Source organism: Dipodomys merriami, unplaced genomic scaffold (genome assembly GCF_024711535.1).
Source record: "Dipodomys merriami isolate MVZ:Mamm:240054 unplaced genomic scaffold, mDipMer1.0.p SCAF_19, whole genome shotgun sequence".
Classification (NCBI taxonomy): domain Eukaryota; kingdom Metazoa; phylum Chordata; class Mammalia; order Rodentia; family Heteromyidae; genus Dipodomys; species Dipodomys merriami.
In genome coordinates, this window is record NW_027203270.1 from 14614787 (window position 1) to 14636369 (window position 21583).

Consider the following 21583-nt stretch of genomic DNA (forward strand, 5'->3'; position numbering starts at 1 on the left):
GGGGATTTGACCAAGTGATCCAGATTCTGGGGAAAGAGAAGGGATCCAGACACACACCTTCTCCCAGAACAGAAGGCTGCCGTAAATCCCAGCTGATAAAACCTGCCAAAACTGTCTTGTGATTTTTTTTTCTTTCTTAGCCACCTGACAGAGCATATCATCTTTGCTAAAGATAACAGATGCTTGCCTAAGCCAGCATGAATATCTCTTCTCTCATCTTTTGTCTTCAACTGGAAAGGAAAGGAGGTGTAGATCTGTCTTCTAGATGCACGGAGCACCTGTGCTGTATTACAGTAGACTCTGTCCATCTCTCCTCTCCTCCTTTCCTTTTCTTCTCCTCCTCTTCTCCCCTCTTGAGTAGGAAATGCTGTTCTTGTTTTGCAGAATTTTAGAGTTAAGTGATTTGCCTAGAATCCCAATCACAGGGCTCTGTGCCTTGTTTTTTGTTTTTTGTTTTTTTGTTGTGTTTTTTTTTTCTGTAGAGGTCCCCAGAATCTTGAATTTTCAGGGTATCCGATAAAGAAGCACACCACTGAGCTGGGTATGGGAGTGCTTGCCTGTAATTCCAGCACTGAGGAGCATCAAGCAGGAATATTAGGAGTACACAGCCAGCTTGGGCTACATAGCAGTGAGACTGTCTCAAAAAAGAAAAAACCCAAAACAGCAAGAAAAAAGAAACACTATCCATCCTGTGATGGAAACCCATGTCAGTTTCTCCACAGGGAAAGCCCCTATGTTTATGGACTGAAGAGTGGACAGAGGCTATTTCTGATGAGACGTGTGAGGGCATGAACAGTGGCGCCTGTGGATGGAGGAAACTTGAAGAGTGGTTAGTGAGGTCAGGTCAGGACACTGACAAAGCTGGACTTGGCACATGGACTGAGTTGAGAATTTTTGCCTGGAACCCTCTAGGGATTAGGACTAATTGTCAAATGAGTTCCCAGCAGAGAGGAGTTCAGTGAAATAGTGCTATAGAAACCAAGGAGAAACAGCTCTCTGTGAGAGCCATGGTCATGTCTGTCTTGCTGAGCTCTCAGAGTATAGTAGTAGTAGAAGATGCTCGTGTAAGTTTATCAGAGATGCTACTCCTTTCAAAGCACAGAGATGTTGTGAGTTTGGGTGTCATTATCATTCTGTTTTGACAACCAGAGGCATAGAGAGGTTATTGTGATTTGCCCAAGGTCACACAGCAGGTAAAAGGTAGAGCCTGGAATGCCTTTCCCTGTGTGTGTGTGTGTGTGTGTGTGTGTGTGTGTGTGTGTGTGTGTGTGTGTGTGTGTGTGTGTGTGTGTGTGTGTGTGTGTGTGTGTGTGTGTGTGTACATACACACACATGCATCAACAGCTGGCAGTGGAGGGAGGACTCACAGCCTTGTGTTGATAGCTTTGCTCTGTGCATCCCTTGGGAGAATGGAAGGATTGTATACTTGGGTGGATTGTCCAACCCTGTGAAAGGGTCCTGGGCTTCCAGATCTAGGCTCAATGTGGAGGGCAGCCTCAGAGAGAGCAGACAGTGAAAGTGGGGAGCACAGGTGTCACAGGTGTCTGAGTGTCCTGCCCACACAGTGTACAGCTGCTTGTAACCCCTGAGAAGATACAACCACGTTAGCTTTCCTTCTAATAGTAGTGTCAATAATAATAGTAATAACAGTAATATCAATGGTAATCTTTAACAGCCAGTCACATTACTTATTTAATTAACTGTTATGGAAGTACTATGAGATCTTGAATGTTATTATTATCCTTATCTTAGAAATGACTAACACTGACAGGTGCCAGTGGCTCACACCTGTAACTCATGCCTGTAATCCTATCTATTCAGGAGGCTGAGATCTGAGGATCATGGTTCAGAGCCGGCCCAGGGAGGAAAGTATGAGACTCTTTTTTTTTTTTTTCCCGGTCGCGGGCCTGAACTCTGGGCCTGGGCACTGTCCCTCAGCTCTTCAGCTCAAGGCTAGCGCTCTATCACTTGAGCCATAGCGCCACTTCCGGCTTTTTTCTTTTTGCTTATGTGGTGCTGAGGAATCGAACCCAGGGCCTCATGCATGCAAGGCAAGCGCTCTACCACTGAGCCATCTTCCCAGCCCAAGTGTGAGACTCTTATCTCCAGTTAACCACCAGAAAACCAGAAGTGGTGCTGTGGATCAAGTGGTAGAGCACTCGCCTTGAGCAGCTGAAGAGTTCAGGAACAGTGCTCAGACCCAGAGTTCAAGCCCATGACTGGCAAAAAAAAGAAATGGGGGGGGGATTACTAACACTAAGGCACAGAGAGTAAGTTGTCCAAGGTCAGACAACTAAAACTGGGATTTGAATTTGGGTTTCCTGGCTCTTAAACCTGTGTACTGTAATCTCTATTTACTACCATCTCCTCATAGTGCTCCTGGAGGAAGCTACTGGGACTCTGTAGTCCTCTCTTTCCCTCCATTCTTTTTTTTTTTTTTTCCTTCGGGTCAGTCATGGAGGCTGAACTCTGGGCCTGGGCACTGTCCCTCAGCTCTTCAGCTCAAGACTAGTACTCTACCACTTGAGCCACAGCGCCACTTCCAGCTTTTTCTGCTTATTTGGTGCTGAGGAATTGAACCCAGGGCTTCATTGCATGCAAGGCAAGCACTCTACCACTGAGCCACCTTCCCAGCCCTCTCTATTTATTTTTCCTAGGAGACTAGTATATACCTATTTACTTGCCCATATGTGCCACGAGTAAGATGTGGCTTCTGACATCAGCTAGGCCCTGGAATTTTCAGGCACCATGCAGGCCCTTCTCTATGCTTATGCCCAAGTGCCTGGGTCTGGAAGGCACAGAGATGGTTGATCTATTCCTGCTCCAGGTGCAGCCTGCTGGTCTACCACTAAAGATAGCACTTGGGATGGGGCAGGAGCTGCCAGCCCAGAAGCTTCTGTAGTTATGAGGGCCAAATAGAGACATCTCACTTTTCACTATGTCTGGCCCTGAGCTTGGTCCTGGAGGAGGCTGCCTTCTCAGTCCCATGGGAAGTATGACTGGTATCTCTTGCTGCCAGTTGGGAGGGTGGAACAGTCCAGATCCCAGTGGAGGACCCAGGAGGTGGCAGAAGGGTAGAGCAGAGCCAGCATAAAAGCCTGAAGGAGTTTGCTTCTTGCAGTGACCCCTGGGCCATTCTGCATTCCACCCTACCCTCCCAAGATATGGCCATAGGCATCAATCAGGTATAGGAACAGGCTGGACTCCAGAGACACAGGTACTGTCTGATAGGAGAAGGGAGTATTGGAATTGGAGCTGACATTTGCCTGGCAGCCCTAGCCTCGGGCTGAGCCAGGCTTGTCTTATGCCAGGAAGTTGAGAACCAAACAGGAAAAGCTTTGGGGGAAGGGGGGAGGATGGAACCTGCCTTTGCAATTCAAGTGACTCTAAATCCTTGACAATGTTTCTGTCTCTGATACTGCACTCTCATTGCCTACTTCATGTGTATATGTATATAATATATATACATATATATGTGTGTGTGTATATATATATATATATATATATACTATACATATACAGAGAGAGAGAGAGAGAGAGAGAGAGAATGCATGAGCTAGGCATGGAGACTTATGTCCATAATCCTAGCTACTCAGGAGGTAGAAATCAGAAAGTCCTGGTTTGAGGCCAGTTCAAGTAAAAACTTCATGAGGTAACACCCCCCCCGGCACCCCCCTCAATAAAAAGCTGAGCATGGTGCTCAGTTTGTCATTTTATCTACATAGTATGAATAAATAGGAGGATTATGGTTCAGGTTGTCCTAGCTAGACTCTTAGAAAAAGGACTAAAGCCAAAAAGTCTGGAGATATAGCTCAAGTGGTGAACTGCCTACAAGTACAAGGCCCTGAGTTCAAGCCTCAGTGCTGCCAAAACAAATATTTTTTAAATTGTGATAAAGTACACGGAACATAAAATCTGCCATCATAATCATTTCAAGTGTACAGTTTGGTGGCCTTATGTATATTTACATAATGTATAACCACTCTCACTACCCATCCAGAATTCCTACCTTACAAAGTTGAAACCCCAGTCATTAAGAAGCTCTCTCCCAGTTCCTCCTTCCCCAGCCCCTGGCAAGCAGCAAGTTGCCTGGTTTGCATAAATTTGATTAATCAAATTTGAATAGGCAAATGGAATAGTGCACTATTTGTTTTTCTGTGACTGGCTTATTTTACTTAACACTGTGTCCTCAGGGGTCATTTGCAGAATGTGTCACAGTTCTCTTTGCTGTAGGTAGAGCTGTATTTTTGTTTATTCCTTCACCTACCAATGGACACAGGTTGCTTCTACTTTTAGACTACTGTGAATAATACTGTTGTCAACATGATATTTTCTTGTACCTTGGGACCAGGATTTGAGCTCAGGACATCATGCTTGTTTAGCTGGTATGCTACTACCTGAGACATGCTTACAGCCCTGCTTTTTGCTAGCCATTTTGGAGATGGAATCTCAAGGTCTTTCTGCCTAGGCTGGCTCCAAACCAAAATCTTCCAGCTTCTAGTCTCCTGAGCAGCTAAGATTACAGGTGTCAACCATTAATGCCTAGTTTTTGGGCTTACCTTGCACATCAGTAATAGGCTATCTTTGGAGTTTAATCTGCCTGGTCCATGGACTGGGCCTGGGAAAGTGAGTAGATTACCATATTGAAAGGAAGGGCTTGGTCCTCCGGTGGCCAGCCTCTGCCAAACACTGAGTTGTTGGAGTTCCTGGACCGAACTTACTTGTGGGAAGAAATTCCAGGTTTCTTTCCCCACAGCCCCCAGAAGAAGGTGCTGGGTTCCTGCTTCTTTCCTGAACAGAATGGTGGCTCTTGCTTACTGAAAGCTATCATGGGCCATGCTAGGAGAAGGGCACCAGCAGGTATTGGGAAACCCATGTGGAGCTTCTTCAAGACTAAATTTGGCCAGCTGCCCATCCCTGGAAGAATTGAACAGGAGGGTGGTAGGGTCTGCTGCTTATGCTATAGGACCAAATCAATCCTGAAATCCCTATAAATTAACATAAGCCAGGTTGCTTCTTGCTCATCCATCCAGCTCAACTCAACGTAACATACCTGTTTATGAGTAAGTAAGGGGCCTGTACTCTATGTGCTCACACAGGGACCCTGCCTGCTGGAGACTCCCTAATCAGGGATCTATGACCCCCACGATCTCTGAAACAATGGTGAGGGAAGAAGAATTGTGTGTGGTTTTTCTCTGCCTCAGTCAGGAAATGATACCTGTCACATTCACTTATGTGAATGGCCAGAACAGATCCCATGCCCCTGTCCAATGGCAGGAGAGTGGGATATTGTTGACTCTGCTGGGGCCAATCAATTATGTGGAGGAAGGGGTGGAAGGCAGGGCTCACATGGATTCTGGCCTTGGTGGCAGCCTATCTTCATGGCTGCTTTAAGATGATTTCTGACCCCTCTGGACTTTCCATTACTTGTCTGTTCTCTAAACTGTCCCTGTTCCTTAGTGCTAGATTAAGAGTCATTTTAATTTTTCATGAATACCCTAAGGATTCATGAAACCATATAAAGGAAAGGGATCTGCAAAGGGAAGGCCATCCCTGGCAGACTGAAAGTTGTCATCATAATATTAGGTCCTTTGATTTCCCCAATTCATCTCCTGCCTGAGCTCCCTTCTGTGGCTTTGGGGGCTGGGCTGAGAGCCATTTTCCAATGGGAGGAGGCCAGGAAGAGCCAAGCCCTTAATCATATCAGTCCAGATTTGTTACTTGTTATCAGTTCTTGAGAAGGTTCAGAGGGGATGCTGTTAACTCCAACAGGGTGAGCACTCCTGGAGGATTTGTCAGAGTGACCTCCCGGCCCCCTAGGTCCTAAATGACTGAATTGCTTGTTATGGGAAGAGATTGGAGGGATTTTTATGAGATGGTGTCATCTGGTCAGCAGTTTCTGAGTATGTGCTGTGAGCAACACTATACTGATTGCCACAAATAAACACATGTGTAAGGGGCCCATTCTAGCTCTCTAGCCTCCTGCCACCTAGTGGGGAAACTTCTGCATGCCAATGCCCATTGGACAAAGCTTGACTCTCTAAAGAATTTGTTAACTGTTATTATTAGATTTGTTCTAATTGACCAAATGCTTTATTGTTTGCAAACTGCCTCTTTTGAGCTGGCACTGGTAGCTTACACCTGTAATCCTAGCTACTCAGGGGGCTGAGATCTGAGGAGAGTAGTTCAAAGCCAGCCTGATCAAGAAAGTCCATGAGATTCCTATCCCCAACTAACCAACCAAAAAAGCTAGAAGTGGTACTGGGCCTCAAGTGGTAGAACACCAACCTTGAGCAAAAAAACTAAAGGACAATGCTCAGGCCCTGAGTTCAAGTCCTAGTACTGGCTTCCTGCCCCCTCCCCCAAATGCCTCTTGCTTTGCAGCTTTCATGGTTCTTCTAAGCTGCCCTGTTCAATGGCAGGGCATTTCATTTTACAGATGAGTAAGTGGAGGCTCCATGAGAACAAAAAATTTGTCAGGAGTAACATAGAGCTGGAATCAGGACCAAATCTGTCTGACTCTTAGTCTGGCCCTGCTCTCACTCAGTCCTATTGATTGAAAATAGGATTCTGAAATAGGCTGGGCTGGGGGTGGGGGTGGGAAGGGGGGTGTCTGTTTCTGTTACCACATCTGGTATGAGATATGGGAGGAGATGTTTGTTGAGTGAACTCTCCCTCCATTATGGAAGGTTGTCTGGCTATTCTGCAGCAGCAGCCCCTTGGATTCTATGGGTATGTCATGGCCTTTCCTCTAGACACTAAGAATTTTAGGTCTCTCTGCTTTGGTGAGAGGTTATGTCAAGTGTGAAAAGAAAATAGATTTGGTCCAAAGAGCAGGCTTTAAGTTGGGGCTCAGTTGTTTATTAGCCTTGCACGACACCTAGAAATTTCTTTGGGCCTCAGTTCCCCTCATATGTAATGGGGAAGAGTAATAGCTACTCTGACAAACCTCCCTGAGTTGGGAGGATGAAATGAGATCTCGGCTGTGGTTTGCTGTCTACTCTGAGACACTGTACAGCAAACAGTCAGCATTTCTATTTATCCCTCAGAGCCTGGAGACTGGTGAGGATTGCTCTCCCTTCTAACAACCCAATGGAATCACTCTGTCCTCAGTCCCCTTACTTCTGCCTTTGTTCCTCATGTCCACCACCTGAAATTTCTTTGTTTCAGGCTTTGGAGCCCAGGGCTTTTCCAAGCAACTGTGATCTCTGCCTCCCTTCCTTCCCTAAGGGATCCTGGAGGTGGATGATCACAGTGCTGTCTCCATGGCAACCAGAGAGGCATTGCCGCACCCCTGCGGGGTGGGGGATGCTTGAGTCTGTTCTCAGCAGTGGGGGTGGAACCAAAGCTGACAACTCCAGTGACATTGGCTAGATCTCTATGATTGAGCTGCCCCTGTGTCTTTGCCCCAGTGTCTAGCTGCTCCTGGGGTGGGTCAGTGCCCAGAGCCAACTGAGCTAAAGACCTGAAAAGGACAGGGGCCATCCTGTACTAAGCAGCCTACTGCCAGCTGAGCCCAAGGGACCTGAAATAAATAAGCCAGGGCTGTCCTCCCTGCTTACCTGCCTGCACTGTATGATCAGAGTGAAGACCTTTCTATCCTCCTCCTCTTTTTTACCCAGGCACATACACAATCCTTCTAGATTGGTTCAAGCCTTGCCTCTTAACGCAGCCTACCATATACTCAGCAATCAATCTCAGGCTGCCTGATGGTTGCATAGGGCTGTTTCAGCACCTGACTGCTTGCTCAGCATGAGGTATGATGAACTGCCTTCTTCTTCTTCTACTTTTTTTTTTTTTTTGGCCAGTCCTGGGGCTTGAACTCAGGGCCTGGACACTGTCCCTGAGCTTCTTTTGCTCAAGGCTAGCACCCTACCACTTGAGGCACAGCGCCACTTCTGGCTTTTTTTTATGTGGTACTGAGGAATGGAACCCAGGACTTCATGCATGCTAGGCAAGCACTCTACCACTAAGCCACATTCCCAGCCCCTGAAGTGCCTTCTTGTCTACTTGCTTTCAGGCAGTACCTATCACATAGAGAACACTCTCTATGGTCCCCGCTTTCAAGAGAAATGGTCCGGCCCAACTCCAACTCTGCCCTGAGACTTCTCTGACTTTGGAAACCCTCCCTCTCTTGCTATCTCCCTCCTCACTGTCTAGTTGCTCACTCCCCTTGCTGATGAACTTGCTTCCTCTGATTCCTCACTGGTTGGCAATATTCCTATCTCTCACATCTAAATAGACTGGAAATGACTAGAGGAAAGCCAGGTTCTTCACTATCCAGTGCCTGTGTTATGATGCTCACCCCAGCTGGACATAAACCATTCTTTCAGTCAGTCAATGGGTTGGTCAACAAATACTCATTGACTATTCATATGCGTATATGGGGGATGCTGCATTAAACAATGGACAAGAAATCCATGCCTTTCTGGACTTTACCTTCTAGTCCAGAGGAGACAATAAGCAATAGAATAACACCTGAGTAAATGATCTAACATTTTAGAAAGTGCCATGGGTAGTGCTTTGGGGAAAATATATAGCAGAGTAAGCAAGTATGTGTGTAATCCCAGCTATGCAGGAGAGTATGTAATCTCAGTTATTCAAGAGGTAGAAATAGACACTTCAGGCAAAAGCATGAGACCTTATCTAAAACAAAGTAAAAAAGGCCTAGGGGTATGGCTCAAGTGGTAGAGCATTTGCCTAGCAAGTATGAGGCCCTGAGTTTAACACTTGTACCACCTAATATAAATAAATCATTGGGACCAGCTGGGGGAGGTATAACTCTGTTGATAGAACACTTATCTACCATGCCCAAGGCCCCGAGTTCTACCCCCAGCATTACACAGAAAGAAATGTAAAGGAGGATGTATTGTAAGAAGCAAAAATATGGATCAGGAAGGTATTTGATTTGTCCAGGGAAACTTTATGTCTCTTGGACCAGGTGGTAGGGGTGGAGATAAGGAAGAACTGGGTGCTGGATGTAGAGTACTCACAGATGTTTTGTAGAATGTATAGGTAGAGCCAATAGTAACCTCTGAAGGACTGGATATGGAATGTGAGAACGAGAGGGCTCAAAGATGTTCCTGAGCCACTGGCAGGAGAGGGATGCCACTAGCTGAGTGGGGAGGCTGTTGTGGGGCAGGTCTGGGGCAGTTAGGTTAGATGTGTTACATTGAAGTAACAGATAATGAAATTGAGTGACAGTTGTATCAGCAAGTCTAGGATTCAGGAGAGATGTGGGCTGAAAAAGTGTATATTTTAAGAGTTGTCAGCATGTAGTTGGTATTTAAAACCAGGAGACTGGGTGAGACTGAGAAAGCAAGAGAAGATGGAAAAGTCAAGCTCTCATCCTTAGGGTGGCCCAGCAAAAAAATTAGTGAGTAGGAAGTACACCAAGAGCACCTTCCAGCCTTTCTTGGATGCTGTGATTGAGAATTGAGAATTTGGCCATGCATTGACCTAGAAGACTTGAGAGGGTCTCACCTCCCTTTTGGGTATTAGATGTGAGGTAAATGGTACTCATCTGTTGTTTCACTGGGTCCTGACTTTGTCATTCCCTAGAGCTCTGGGTTAGAGGCAGGCACTGATTCTGAATGATGCTGACTTATGATTTTGGCCCATACTCTATGAGATACTTCTGCCATTGTTCAGTGCAATAGATGATAATGACCTTAGCATTGTAGGTTATTGTGTCTGATAGACCAAACCTGCTCCTACCATCCCAAAAAGCAACAAAGCTGTTAGTTCCCTGACTTGGCATCATCAGGCTTCCAGACCTGCATCTTTAAAACAGACACTTGTCCAAATGTAGACCTGTCTTACATTATTTCAGTGTCTGTTCCTAGAAACCTGGTCCCAATTTCTGTCCACAGTGTCCTCAGTCATCCAAACCCAGAGGATATCCTTCTTGACTATTTTCCTTTTGTTCTAATCTAGTCTATTTTCCATTCCCACTGCTGCAACCCCTGACAGCCCTCAGACTGCTTGCTTCATTCAAAATTACCTTGTCTATCTTGGTTGCCTTGAATTTCTTAAAGCCACTCTGCTCTTTTGGCCTTAGAGGTTCCCACTTGCCGAGCAAAACTCTCTGTGGAACATCTGTACCCTTCACAGTCTGACCCCCTGGACTTGAGGTTCATCTGTCACTCATCAGTGCCCTGAACGAAGCTGTCCTGCCCTGGTCCAGACTCTCAGCAAGTGGACCTTTTCCTCCTCTATTCCTCTTCTATACTGGTTATTACTTTCATTCTCGAGCTTCCTTTGAAGCAGTTCACCCCTTGTTCTGTCTGTCTGTCTATCTGTCTGTCTGTCTCTGTCTATCTCTGTCTCTCTGTCTCTGTCTCTATCTCTGTCTCTCTCTCTCTCTCTTTCTCTCGGTTCTCTATATTTTTAACAGTAGATCCTGGTATCAGTCAGCCTTTGTTCAATCTGGTTGTCCATTTAGCCTTTGGGCAACTAGCTTCTTATATCTTTATTTTCTTGTTTATAAAGGAGAATCATAATAGTACAACTTACTTGGTTTTTAAATTTTCTCTTTTTTTCCTGTGCTAGGATTGAACCCAGAGCTTCATGTGTACTAGGCAATCACTTTTCCACTTGAGCCATGCCCCTAGCCCAGTTAAAATTATTGTGTGTGTGCGTGTGTGTGTGCATGCGTGCACATGCACATAGGTGCCCGTGTTAGGGCTTGACCTCAGTGCTTCACTCTCTGGCACAAGGCTAGTACTCTACTACTTGAACCACACATCCACTTCTGTCTTTTTGCTGGTTAATTGGAGATAAGTCTCATAGAGTTTCCTGTCTGTGCTGGCCTTGAAGCATAATCCTCAAATCTCAGCTTCCTGAGGAGCTAGGATTACAGGAGTGAGCCATCAGTGCCTGGCTTAAAATTCTTTTTTTTTTTTTTTTTGGCGGGGGTGGGGGGATGGTCCAGTCGTGGGGCCTGAACTCTGGGCCTGGGCGCTGTCCCTCAGCTCTTCAGCTCAAGGCTAGCACACTACCACTTGAGCCACAGCACCACTTCCGGCTTTTTTTCTCTGCTTATGTGGTGCTGAGGAATCGAACCCAGGGCCTCATGCATGCAAGGCAAGCGCTCTACCACTGAGCCACCTTCCCAGCCCCTGGCTTAAAATTTTTAAAACCCTTTTCAAGTGTACCAATCTTAAACATATGGCTGAATGAACATTTACATATGTCTGTTTGTGAAACCAGCACCCAGATCACAATGTGCAACCTTCCCATCACCCCATAAAGTTCCCTCATTGCCCTCCCACTCAACACATCACCTCCCCTTCCCATCTCCAGCCCTGAACTTCTCTTACCATCCGTTGGTTTTGCCTGTTCTTAGACTTTGCATGAACAGAGTTCCATGGCATTCACTTTCTCATGTTAGGCTTTTTATCTTCTGCATAATGTTTGTAAGATTCATCCATCAGTTCTTGCCCATGGAGGAAATGAAGTAGCACCCAGTCCAGTGTCTACACAGAGTCACAGTGACAGTGCATGGGACAGACTACGGGAGATCCTTGATCAGGAACAGGTCTCTGAAGATGGTTGCTGCTTGTTGTGGTGGGATTGCTGGTCAGGCCTGGGCTTCCCCATCTATGCTCTTCCCCCATCCCATGTCTTGTCATCAGTTCCTAAGAAAAAGGTAAATTTATGCCCTTCCTGCTGAAAGAGCAGAGCCATTACATATTCAGAATTTAACTTAACCCATACCTGCAGGGTTTTGGAGTGTCAGGAAGGGGTAGGAAGGAAACTAGACTTTCCATCAGTGTTTCTCTTGGTAGGGTGTGGGGGGAGAGAGGTCTCAGTATGGACTCTTGGCTGTGTCTACTCTTAGAGCCAAACTCCTCAGGGGAAGGTTGTAAGCAGCTTGACCTCCTGGGTATTGCCTCTTCTCTTGGTACCCAGAAGGGGTTAAGGTGATAGGAATGAGGGCCAGTCATAAAGCCAGTGACTCTGTACCTCTCCCAGTAAGTTCTCTACACTTCCCAGAAAGAGTATGGTTGGAAGCCCCCTGGATGTCCCACCACAGTGTGGCTCCCTGGAGGACACAGGCTTCATAATTGCTCCCTATATTCACCTGTGTTCTCTTAGCTTAGTGACTCCTAAGAAATGTAGAAATCCCAGGATTCTGCTGCAGAGGAACTATCTAGAGATAGCAATGTTGAACAATACCTGGGCCACAGTGAACTGGATTCGGTAGAGCCCTGAGTCCTGCCCAGCTCTTTGCCTGGCTCAGTTTGTGCCCAACTCCCCAGCACTATCACCTCACCCTCCTGCTCACTCGGTGTTCCAGCCACACTGGCTATTTATAGTCCCGTTCAGGGGCCCTGCTGTTGCAACACTTGGTGCCATTGCCAAGCTTCCTCTTGTTGCCTAGAACTCTACTCCCTTCCCCCGCCCGCTTGGCAAGCGCCCACACATCTTTCAAAGTTCAATTAATAATATTAACAATAGCAACTAAGGTTTATTGGGTGCTTACTATGTGCTAAGTGTTTTGTATATGTAGTCCAATTGGACAACAGTGCTATGGGCTCTCTCCTTTTCTCGTCCCCCTTATGCATTTATTCATTTAGCTTGTGTCCTGTTGGTGACTGCCAAGTGGTAAGGGAGTTTGAGAAGGGATGAGGCATGGATTGAAACCTAAGTCACTTGGCCTCAGAGTCTTCACTCTTAAGACAGTGATGAACCATTTCCCAAGCTCTTCCAGCCATCCCTAACTCCCACTTATTCCTTCTTTTCTGCCTCTCTGTGCTTGAAAAGTTTTATTGTTTATCCAACTGTCTTCCTCTACTGGGATGTGATGGTATCACTTAGAAATATGTTCATTTTGGGGCTGGGAAGGTGGCTCAGTGGTAGAGCGCTTGCCTTGCATGCCTAAGGCCCTGGGTTCAATTCCCCAGCACCACATAAGCAAAAAGAAAAAAGCCAGAAGTGGCGCTGTGGCTCAAGTGGTAGAGTGCTAGCCTTGAGCTGAAGAGCTGAGGGACAGCGCCCAGGCCCAGAGTTCAAGCCCCACGACCGGACCCAAAAAAAAAGAAATATGTTCATTTTTTTATTTTTTTGGTCGGTCATGGGGCTTGAACTTGTCCTGGGCGCTGTCCCTGAGCTCTTCTGCTTAAGGCGCCACAGTGCCACTTCCTGTTTTCTGATGGTTAACTGGAAATAAGCATCTCACAGACTTTCCTGCCTGGGCTGGCTTTGAACCATGATCCTTAGATCTCAGCTTCCTGAGTAGCTAGGATTACAGGCATGAGCCACCAGCACCTGGCTTAAATGTGTTCATTTTTAAGTAGGAGAAAAACTCAATTTTTAGGATAGACACACACAAAAAAATGAGGTTGTGTTTCGAGTGTGGTTTTGGTAGCTCAGCCACATAAGGGAACTGTCTCTTGTTTATTTTTGACCTTTTTCCTCTTGTCAGCAGTATGGGCACTGTAGCTCCAGTTCAAGGCAAGAAGTCTACCTCCCTCCCACTTTTTTTGGTGCTGGTTCTGGGGCTTGAATTCAGGGTCTGGGTGCTATCCTGAGCTTCTTCTCCCCTTCCCCCCCACCCAAGACTAACACTCTACCATTTAAGCCACAGCTTTACTTCTGGCTTTTTGATAGTTAGTTGGAGATAAGAATCTCATAGGCTTTCCTGCTCAGGCTGGCTTTGAACTATGATGCTCAGATCTCAGCCTCTTAAGAAACTAGGATTATAGGCTTGAACCACTGGCCTTTTAATTTATAATTAATATCTTGGGACACAGTTTTAGATCATGTTATATTAGAAGCTGTACTAATCGTTTAAATAGGGATACAGGTAGACCCATTGCAACAATGATATGTACAAGTCGTTATGTCGAAAAATGAACTTTACAACTTTGGGGGGTCGGGGTAGGGAAGGGTAGAAGATGGGAAGGGATGGGAAGGGGAAACAAAGGAGGAAGCAAAAAAAAAAAAAAAAGAAGCTGTACTAGCTATCAGAGCTTGAATACCAGTTACCAAATTAGCTCTAGAAAAGCTTTGTTAGTCGGACGCATCCTCCTGGAGTTTGAAAGGTGCCTATTCTGTAATACCTCTGTTTTTGTTTTTTGTTTTTTTCATGCTGGTGATCAGAGTCATGGCCTGGCCCGGAGTCAGAGTCCTACCACACAGCCACTAATTCAGGTCCTGTTATTCGTTTCATTTATGTTTTTTTTTTTTTTTTTTTCCAGTCCTGCAGTTTGAATTCACTGCCTGTTCAGGGCACTGTTTCTGAGCCTTTTTTTTTTTTTTTTTTTTGCATGAGGCTGGTCATCTACCACTTGCCTCAGCTTCACTTCTAGCTTCTTGGTGGTTAATTGTAGATGAGAGTCTCACAGATTTTCTCCCTAGGTTGACTTCAAGCTGTGGTCTTCAGATCTCATCCTCTTGCATAGCTAGGAATACAGGTTTGAGCCACTGGCATTGAGCTAAGGGTTACAATCCTACAAGAGAGGTTACAAGTACAATGCTTCTTGGGTGATGTCACCATTTCCTTTGCTCTCCCTTCCTATCCCTACCCTCAGTTATATAGTTTATTTTTATATAATATACATTGAATATATGATGACTACATTTATTTACCCTTCTCTGTCCACCCCTCCATTCATATGTTTCTTTCCCCCACCTACCCCTCAAAACATGATTCTACTTTCTGGTGTTCATTTTGTTGAATAGTATATTAGTTGTTTGGAAGAGTTATGTCTTTCTATTCCTCTCCTAAGCATACCCTCCTTTAGTCAGTTTGTGTGTAAATGAGCCCTGCATATGTTATTGTGTGTAGTTGTATTTTAGATCTAGCCTCCACATATGAGAGAAAACATGTACCAATTGTTTCTCTCAGCCTAGCTGGCCCTGTTATTCTTGAACCCTTGCTGATTTGATAGGAAAATTGGAACAGAGAAGTTGTTTGCATTTTCTGTGATTATAAGAGTAACATTTTAAAGTATATGAACTTTGACCATTTGTAGTTCTCTTTTTAATTTTGTCTTCATTTCTGTTGGTCATTTAGAAAATGGATATTCCTGTTTCCCTCTTTGGTTTGCAAAAAGTGCCTATGTTTTCAGTTGTTTCCATATAACCAGCATTGTATTTGAAGCCAAATTGGGTTTCACTGAATGGACAAAGGGGTGAGGAGAATGTTCTAAGCACAAGAACCATACTGGTAAAGGTCCTGAGGGGTGTGTGGGTGTGTGCTTGTGTGTGTATTTGTGTGTGTGGTGTGTGTGGGGGTAATATTCATTTCTTAGGGCTGCTACAACAAATTGCCACAGAATTGATAACTTAAAAAAAATTCTCAGCTGGGCACCAGTGGCTCATACCTGTAATCCTAGCTACTCAGGAGGCTGAGATCTGAGGATCATGGTTTGAAGCCAGCCCTGGTAGGAAAGTCCATGAGTCTCTTATTGCCAATTAATCACAGAAAAAACTGGAAGAGATGTTGTAGCTCAAGTGGTAGGGTACTAACCTTGAACAAAATGGAGCTCAGGGTCAGTGCCCAAACCCAGAGTTGGAACTTCCAGTCTGACACACACACACACACACACACACACACACACACACACACACGCACGCACACGCGCACACACACACACACACTCATACTCTGAAGGCCACAAGTATGGTATCAAGGTTGTTGAGTTGGGTGGTTCTCCCAGGAGAATTCTTACCTATCCCTCCCAGCTTTTCCTGGCTGCAGGCACTCCGGGCCAGTGCTAGCATCACTCCAATCTTCACCTCTCTCATCTAGGCCTCCTCTCCTCCCATTGTCTTCTGAGCACAGTTACAGGATTGAGCCCCCCTCCCCCCCGTCCCCCAACACACACACCAACCTAGGGATTCTTAACTTGATCACACTGTGAAGACCTTTTTCTCAAATAAGGTCATATTTGCAGGAATCCCAGTATAACATTTGGACATATATTTGGGGGGACCACTTATAAACCCACTAGAGGAACCTAGGAGAAGTCTGGTACTGGAGGGCAGTGAAATAAATGGGAACTGTTGAATTTTGAACAGGGAGAGATGTGATCAGGATTAAAGACTAGCTACTGGGGAAGAGTGAGTTGGAATCATCTTTGTAAGAGTTGGAGAAAATGGGAGGCAATGGGGACCTTTCAGGAGGCAGGAAATGAGAGGAAAGAAGTAGAGGAATATGGAAAAACCCCTTAGGTTTTCTATTTGAATGATCTGGCTTTTTTTTTTTTTGTCGGTCATGGGGCTTGATCTCTGGGCCTGGGCGCTGTCCCTGAGCTCTTCAGCTCAAGGCTAATACTCTACCACTTGAGACACTTTTGGTTTTCTAGTGGTTTATTGGAGATAAGAGTTTCACGGACTTTCCTATCTGGGCTGGCTTTGAACCGTGATCCTCAGATCTCAGCCCCCTGAGTAGCTAGGATTATAGATGTAAGCCACTGGTGCTTGACTTGATCTTGCATTTTAACTGCAGGAAAAGGTTAGGTTTGAGGGTGAAGTAGCAGGGGATAGGTCTAGGAAACAATTGGAGACAGACTTGCAGCCCAGACCTCTCCCTGGAGTGTACATAAAACTTGGGAGGGGAAGCCAAGGAGTGGTGACAGAAGCCATTTTTTAAAAAAATCAAAACATCCAACGTGGAGAAAAGTTGAAAGAACTATACAGAGAAGCTCCAGTTAGCTACTATCTCAAGACTATGATTATCATTTTCCTACAGTTTGATTTTACATCTATCCATCCCTGTTCCGTGTTCTTTGCTGACATCAGCATGCTTCAGCATGTCATTAACTAGAGTTCAGTAGGTAGTGACTGCACAAATCTCTACTGTGTCAGTTGATCAACTGTGATGAACATATTCACCTGTGTGCTCCAAATTCTTGTCAAAATACAGAACACTCTGTCAGCCCAGAAAGTTCCCTGAGCCCGCTATAGTCAGCTCCTATCTTCACCCTGTCCCCAGAGGCAACCACTGTACATTTTTATTTTCTTTTTCTTTTTTTTAATGTAGAATTTCATATGAGTGAACGTATACCCACATTCTTTCCCTTGGGGTAATATTGCTGAGAGTCATGTGTTTTTCTTGTTATATGATAGCATATTGTAAGAATCTATAAAGAATACCTATTTTTAAGAAGTGGGCAATGAAAAATCTCACCAAGAGATTAGAAAGGAACAATAAAAAGTGTAGGAACAACCTAAGAATGGCCACAAATAGAGTTGTGGCTCAAATGGTAGAGCAACTAGTCTTGAACAAAAGTTTGAGCTCAAGCCCGAGGACTGGCATGAAAAAGAGGGGGAGGGGCTGGGAAGGTGGCTCAGTGGTAGAGTGCTTGCCTCCAATGCATGAGGCCCTGAGTTCAATGCCTCAGCACCACATAAACAGAAAAAACTGGAAGTGACGCTGTGGCTCAAGTGGTAGAGCACTAGCCTTGAGCTGAAGAGCTGAGGGACAGAGCTCAGACCCAGAGTTCAAGCCCCATGATGGGGGGAGGGGGGGAGGAGTAAAAAAAAAAACCTAAGTGGTTTAGATACCATCGTTTTGTTGTTGTTGTTACTTATTTCTTACTTATTATCTTGTGTGTGTTTGTGTGTTGGTACTGGGTTTGAACTCAGGGCCTTGGCACTATTTCCTTAGTTTTTTCACCCAAGGTTGTTGAATACCACTTGAATCACAACTCCACTTCTGACATTTTTGGTGGTTAATTTGAGGTGAGAGTCTCAGAATGGCTGCCTGGGTTGGCTTTGAACCTGGCTTCTCAAGTCTCAACCTCCTGAGTAGCTTGTATTTCAGGTGTTAGCCACCAGTGACCAGCAGCAATACCCCTCACCCCACCCTCCCTCCCAGAGGAAGACCATCCCAGAGTGAGAATGCCAACAGTGGGTTACATTCCTAGCCTTCCTTCAATAGGATTACTACAGCTTTGGCTATCCCATCTGTGTTGAAAACTGGCAACTGGAGGAAGAATAGTAAAGGCGAGAATGGAGTTGTATATGTTTTAATAGTCTTCATCAAAGTCCCATGTATGCCCACCTAACATATCCTTGGCAAGGTCTTAGCCACATGTCACATACCACTAGGAAAAGTCTTTACCCACTAGGCACACTACCACTCCAAGTACAATGGAACTTTTGTTACCACAAAGGGAATTGCTGTCAGCAGCTTCATCTGCCACCTTCTTTTAGAGTACTGGTGTCCAAGCCATGGCCTAAGCACTTAGTGTTGTTATCTATGACCTTCTTAGACTAAATCCCTATGTCTTGAAGGTCTCCATCTGTCCTGGGGCTCCTCCTTCTTAGAGTGTTGCTTTCCCTGTATTTTTCTGGATCCTTTATCCTAGCTCTGGGGAATTCCATGCTCTCCCCCATCCCCACCATGTCCTGGGCCTTGAACTCTGGGCTTGAGCTCTATCCCTAAGCTCCTTTTTTTAAGGCTAGCATTCTACCACTTGAGCTACAGTACAACTTCTGTGGGCTTTTTTTTTCTGTGATTAATTGGAGATAAGAGTCTCACATACTTAACCTGCCTGGGCTGGCTTCGAACCATGATCCTCAGATCTCAATCTCCTGAGTAATTAAGATTCCAGGTGTGAGCCCTTGGAGCCTGGTTGGCTTTCAAAATTTTTTTGGAATGAGGACTAACTGCATCTCATCCTGAAGCACTTCCTTGCTCTCCTGTACAATCAGCCTCTGCTATCTGGACCAAGGAAGGGATTTCCTTGGAGTGAGATTCAGAGGGGAAAGGATGGTCCTTGGAAAGTCCTTGGGTGTAGCTGTTTTCTGAGCCCTTAGCCAACTGCCTGAGACTTGACCTTGTCTGTGAATTGGGGACAGTAAGAACATTTCACAAAAGTGGCTGGGTTGAGAGGAGCAGGAGACAGTGGGGGCCATGGTCCATGCGTCTCTGATGAATTGTGCATGCTGAGGAAAGACTGGCAGAGACATTATGACCATGAGGTAGTAGGGACACCAGGCTGCGTGGGGGAGGTGAGCCAGGCTGCCTTCCTTGTTCCTTCCATGAACCCTGCCCTTGGGAAATACCTGGAAAGTATGGGCTCTGTTCCCATGACCTCTGGAAACACATCAGCCTGCTGGAGCCTGAACTGTAGACTGGCCAGGGTCCATCATGGCTCCTGGCTCCAACATTGGCTTCACAGCCCCTGAAGCCTCCTGATCAACATGATGTCTCAAGTTCCTCCTATGCCTGCTTCAGGGAGGACCTGCCTGAAAACCAAGCCCTCCCTGAGCCAGACTGTGCACATGGCAAGTTGTGTGTCCTTCCTCCTGTCTCAGGGAAATACCAAGTCAGCTTACTTCCTGCTAGCTGTGGACACAGGGCCCCATGGCCTTCAGGGCCAGGAGTCTTGTTTCCTGGGTACATGGGCATGAATGTTTCTTAGAGGCTAGCTTGTCTGTCACTAGGATGTCCTGGGAAAAACAGCCTGTATCACCAGACAGTCTAATAGGTATCAGTCTAGAGCTCAGGAGCAGAAGTCAGTAGGAACAGGTGCAGCAAGCCTGGGGGAAGCTGTTGGCTGCCAAAGGGCCAGATTGACTGAGTGTGGCCATGGCCAGGCGCCCCACTGACCCGCTGACACCATTCTCAGGCTGTTGGTGACTCGGCTCATGGGCTGGTGTGTTGTGACAGAGGAGGAGGAGCTGGGGCTCTGGCGGGAAAGTGCAAAGCCCAGACCTGAGATGAATGGTGAATTCCTCTGCTCATTCTTTCTCACCACACCTACTACCTAGAGCCTGCCTGCCTCATGTCGACCTAAGAGGGCTGAGCCCCCATCCATGGCCACTCAGTTCTTGCTCCAGGATCAAAAGGAGCACCAGGAGGCCATGTGTTATGAGCTGGAAGACATCCTGGAGGAAAGGATGTCTGAAAAGGTCCAGCCAGACTCCTCTACCATACTGGGGATACTCCTAAGCAGGCAAGGCCTATACCTCCCATCTAGAAGGTGCTCAGGTACAGTACCTAACAGTGTGCAAGACAGTCTACCACTGGCCCCAAGGCTGCCTTAAGCCAGGAGGCCTGGTACTATTCTCTTTGTGTCCTACCTGGGATGCACTTGGTTCCTATTGATTTCAAAGCTTGTGCCATCGGTCCCTGACTGGCAATGACTTAAGAGATTAATGTCCCTTGTTCCAAGTAATCCCAGCTCAGGAAACTCCTTTGGAACTAGTATCCTGGCAGGGCTCTCTTCATCAGGGTTGTGCCTGGCATGAGCTGGAGGAAGCAGTGGGCCAAATGAGCCTGAGTGGGCAGTGGGAGGTTCCTCACAGTACTGCAGGAGAGACCCCCACCAGCCGGGTGTGATACTGGGGCCTTTATGAGGCTGTTCCTGTAGCCATTTTCAGTGCAGAGCCCTGAGGTACTGCCCTGTCCCCTGTTGGTCTGGCCTGCTGTCCCCAGCAGGGGGTATCTGAGTGGGCACTGGAGTCTGAGTGTTGACAGCACAGAGGGGGTTAACATAGCCTGATTTCCTGCTGCCTTCCTTCCCTCCTTCCCTAAAGGAAACCAGCTTTGGAATTATAGACACACACAAGTGCAGCTTTTGAGGAGTCTGTTGCTTACCAGGTCCCTGCGAGGCCTGAGCACTGCCTCTCGCCTACGCCTGCCTGCCTAGGCTCTGTCCTGCACTTAGGGCCTCATATGGAGAGATGAGGGACCTCCCATGGGGACCTTTTTCCCCACCTCCCACCCCCAAACCAGCCCTAGATTCCCCCCCCCCCCCGTGGGACTGGGCTAAGTGTACAAATGGTACCCAAGGAGGAGGGGCCGAGGGAGTGACATGGCTTGGCCCACCCCCACCTCCTTATTCCCTATAAAAAGCAAAATGGTGACTCAGAGAGGAGAGTTGGAAGCGTCCTGCCTCCCGATCCCACTGTTAATTTTTAGACGTGGAATTAGGCAGTAGGCAAAGGAAACAGCAGCTCCAAGTACTCGGCTGGCTGACATGCTATTAGGCGGGTGGTGACAGCCCAGCCGCTCCTCCCAGGCTCCCAGCAAGCAGCCTCTGACCGGAGTGAACAGAGCACTCAGAGCTGGAGCTCTCAGCCCCTCCTTGGGCCTGACCTGCACAATCCCTGCCCCAGCCAGGAGTGCATGGTGTTGCCAGGGCCATGGCAGCTGGGGGCCGCCGCCGGCGCCCACTGCGCTACCAGTCCCTGGCAGCCCTGGTGGAGGACTCTCAGTGGCCTTTCTTATTCCTTGTCTCAGACTTCAGCTACGGAGCCGACGACTACGACGCAGAGGGGCATGAGGAGCAGAAGGGGCCCCCTGAGGGCTCGGAGACCATGCCGTACATCGATGAGTCACCCACCATGTCACCCCAGCTCAGCGCTCGCAGCCAAGGCGGTGGGGACAGCATCTCTCCCACCCCACCTGAGGGGCTGGCACCTGGGGTAGGTATACCCGCTTTTCTTTCTGGAGGGGGGGTGATAAGACAGCATGGGCAATATGGGCTGGAGTCTCCTCAGGAAGGTGGCGGGGGGGGGGGGGTGAACAGAATGGGGGGAGGGTGGGCCTGCCTGCTTTTGGTACCCTTGTCATCTGCATCTGTCCTGGGTCCCACCTGCTGCTCTCTGCTGCCCACAC

The 21583-nt window shown here is 46.9% G+C and overlaps 1 protein-coding gene across 4 annotated transcripts in view; it reads left to right on the forward strand.

Moving 5' to 3' along the window:
- Positions 1-21583, forward strand: part of Abr (ABR activator of RhoGEF and GTPase) — a 206439-nt gene that overhangs the window by 81198 nt on the left and 103658 nt on the right. For all 4 annotated transcript variants that reach the window (XM_070027409.1, XM_070027411.1, XM_070027412.1 and 1 more), the window contains exon 2: positions 21206-21390. In XM_070027409.1, coding sequence (XP_069883510.1) covers positions 21206-21390 — 185 coding nt within the window. The remainder of the gene's footprint in view (positions 1-21205; positions 21391-21583) is intronic.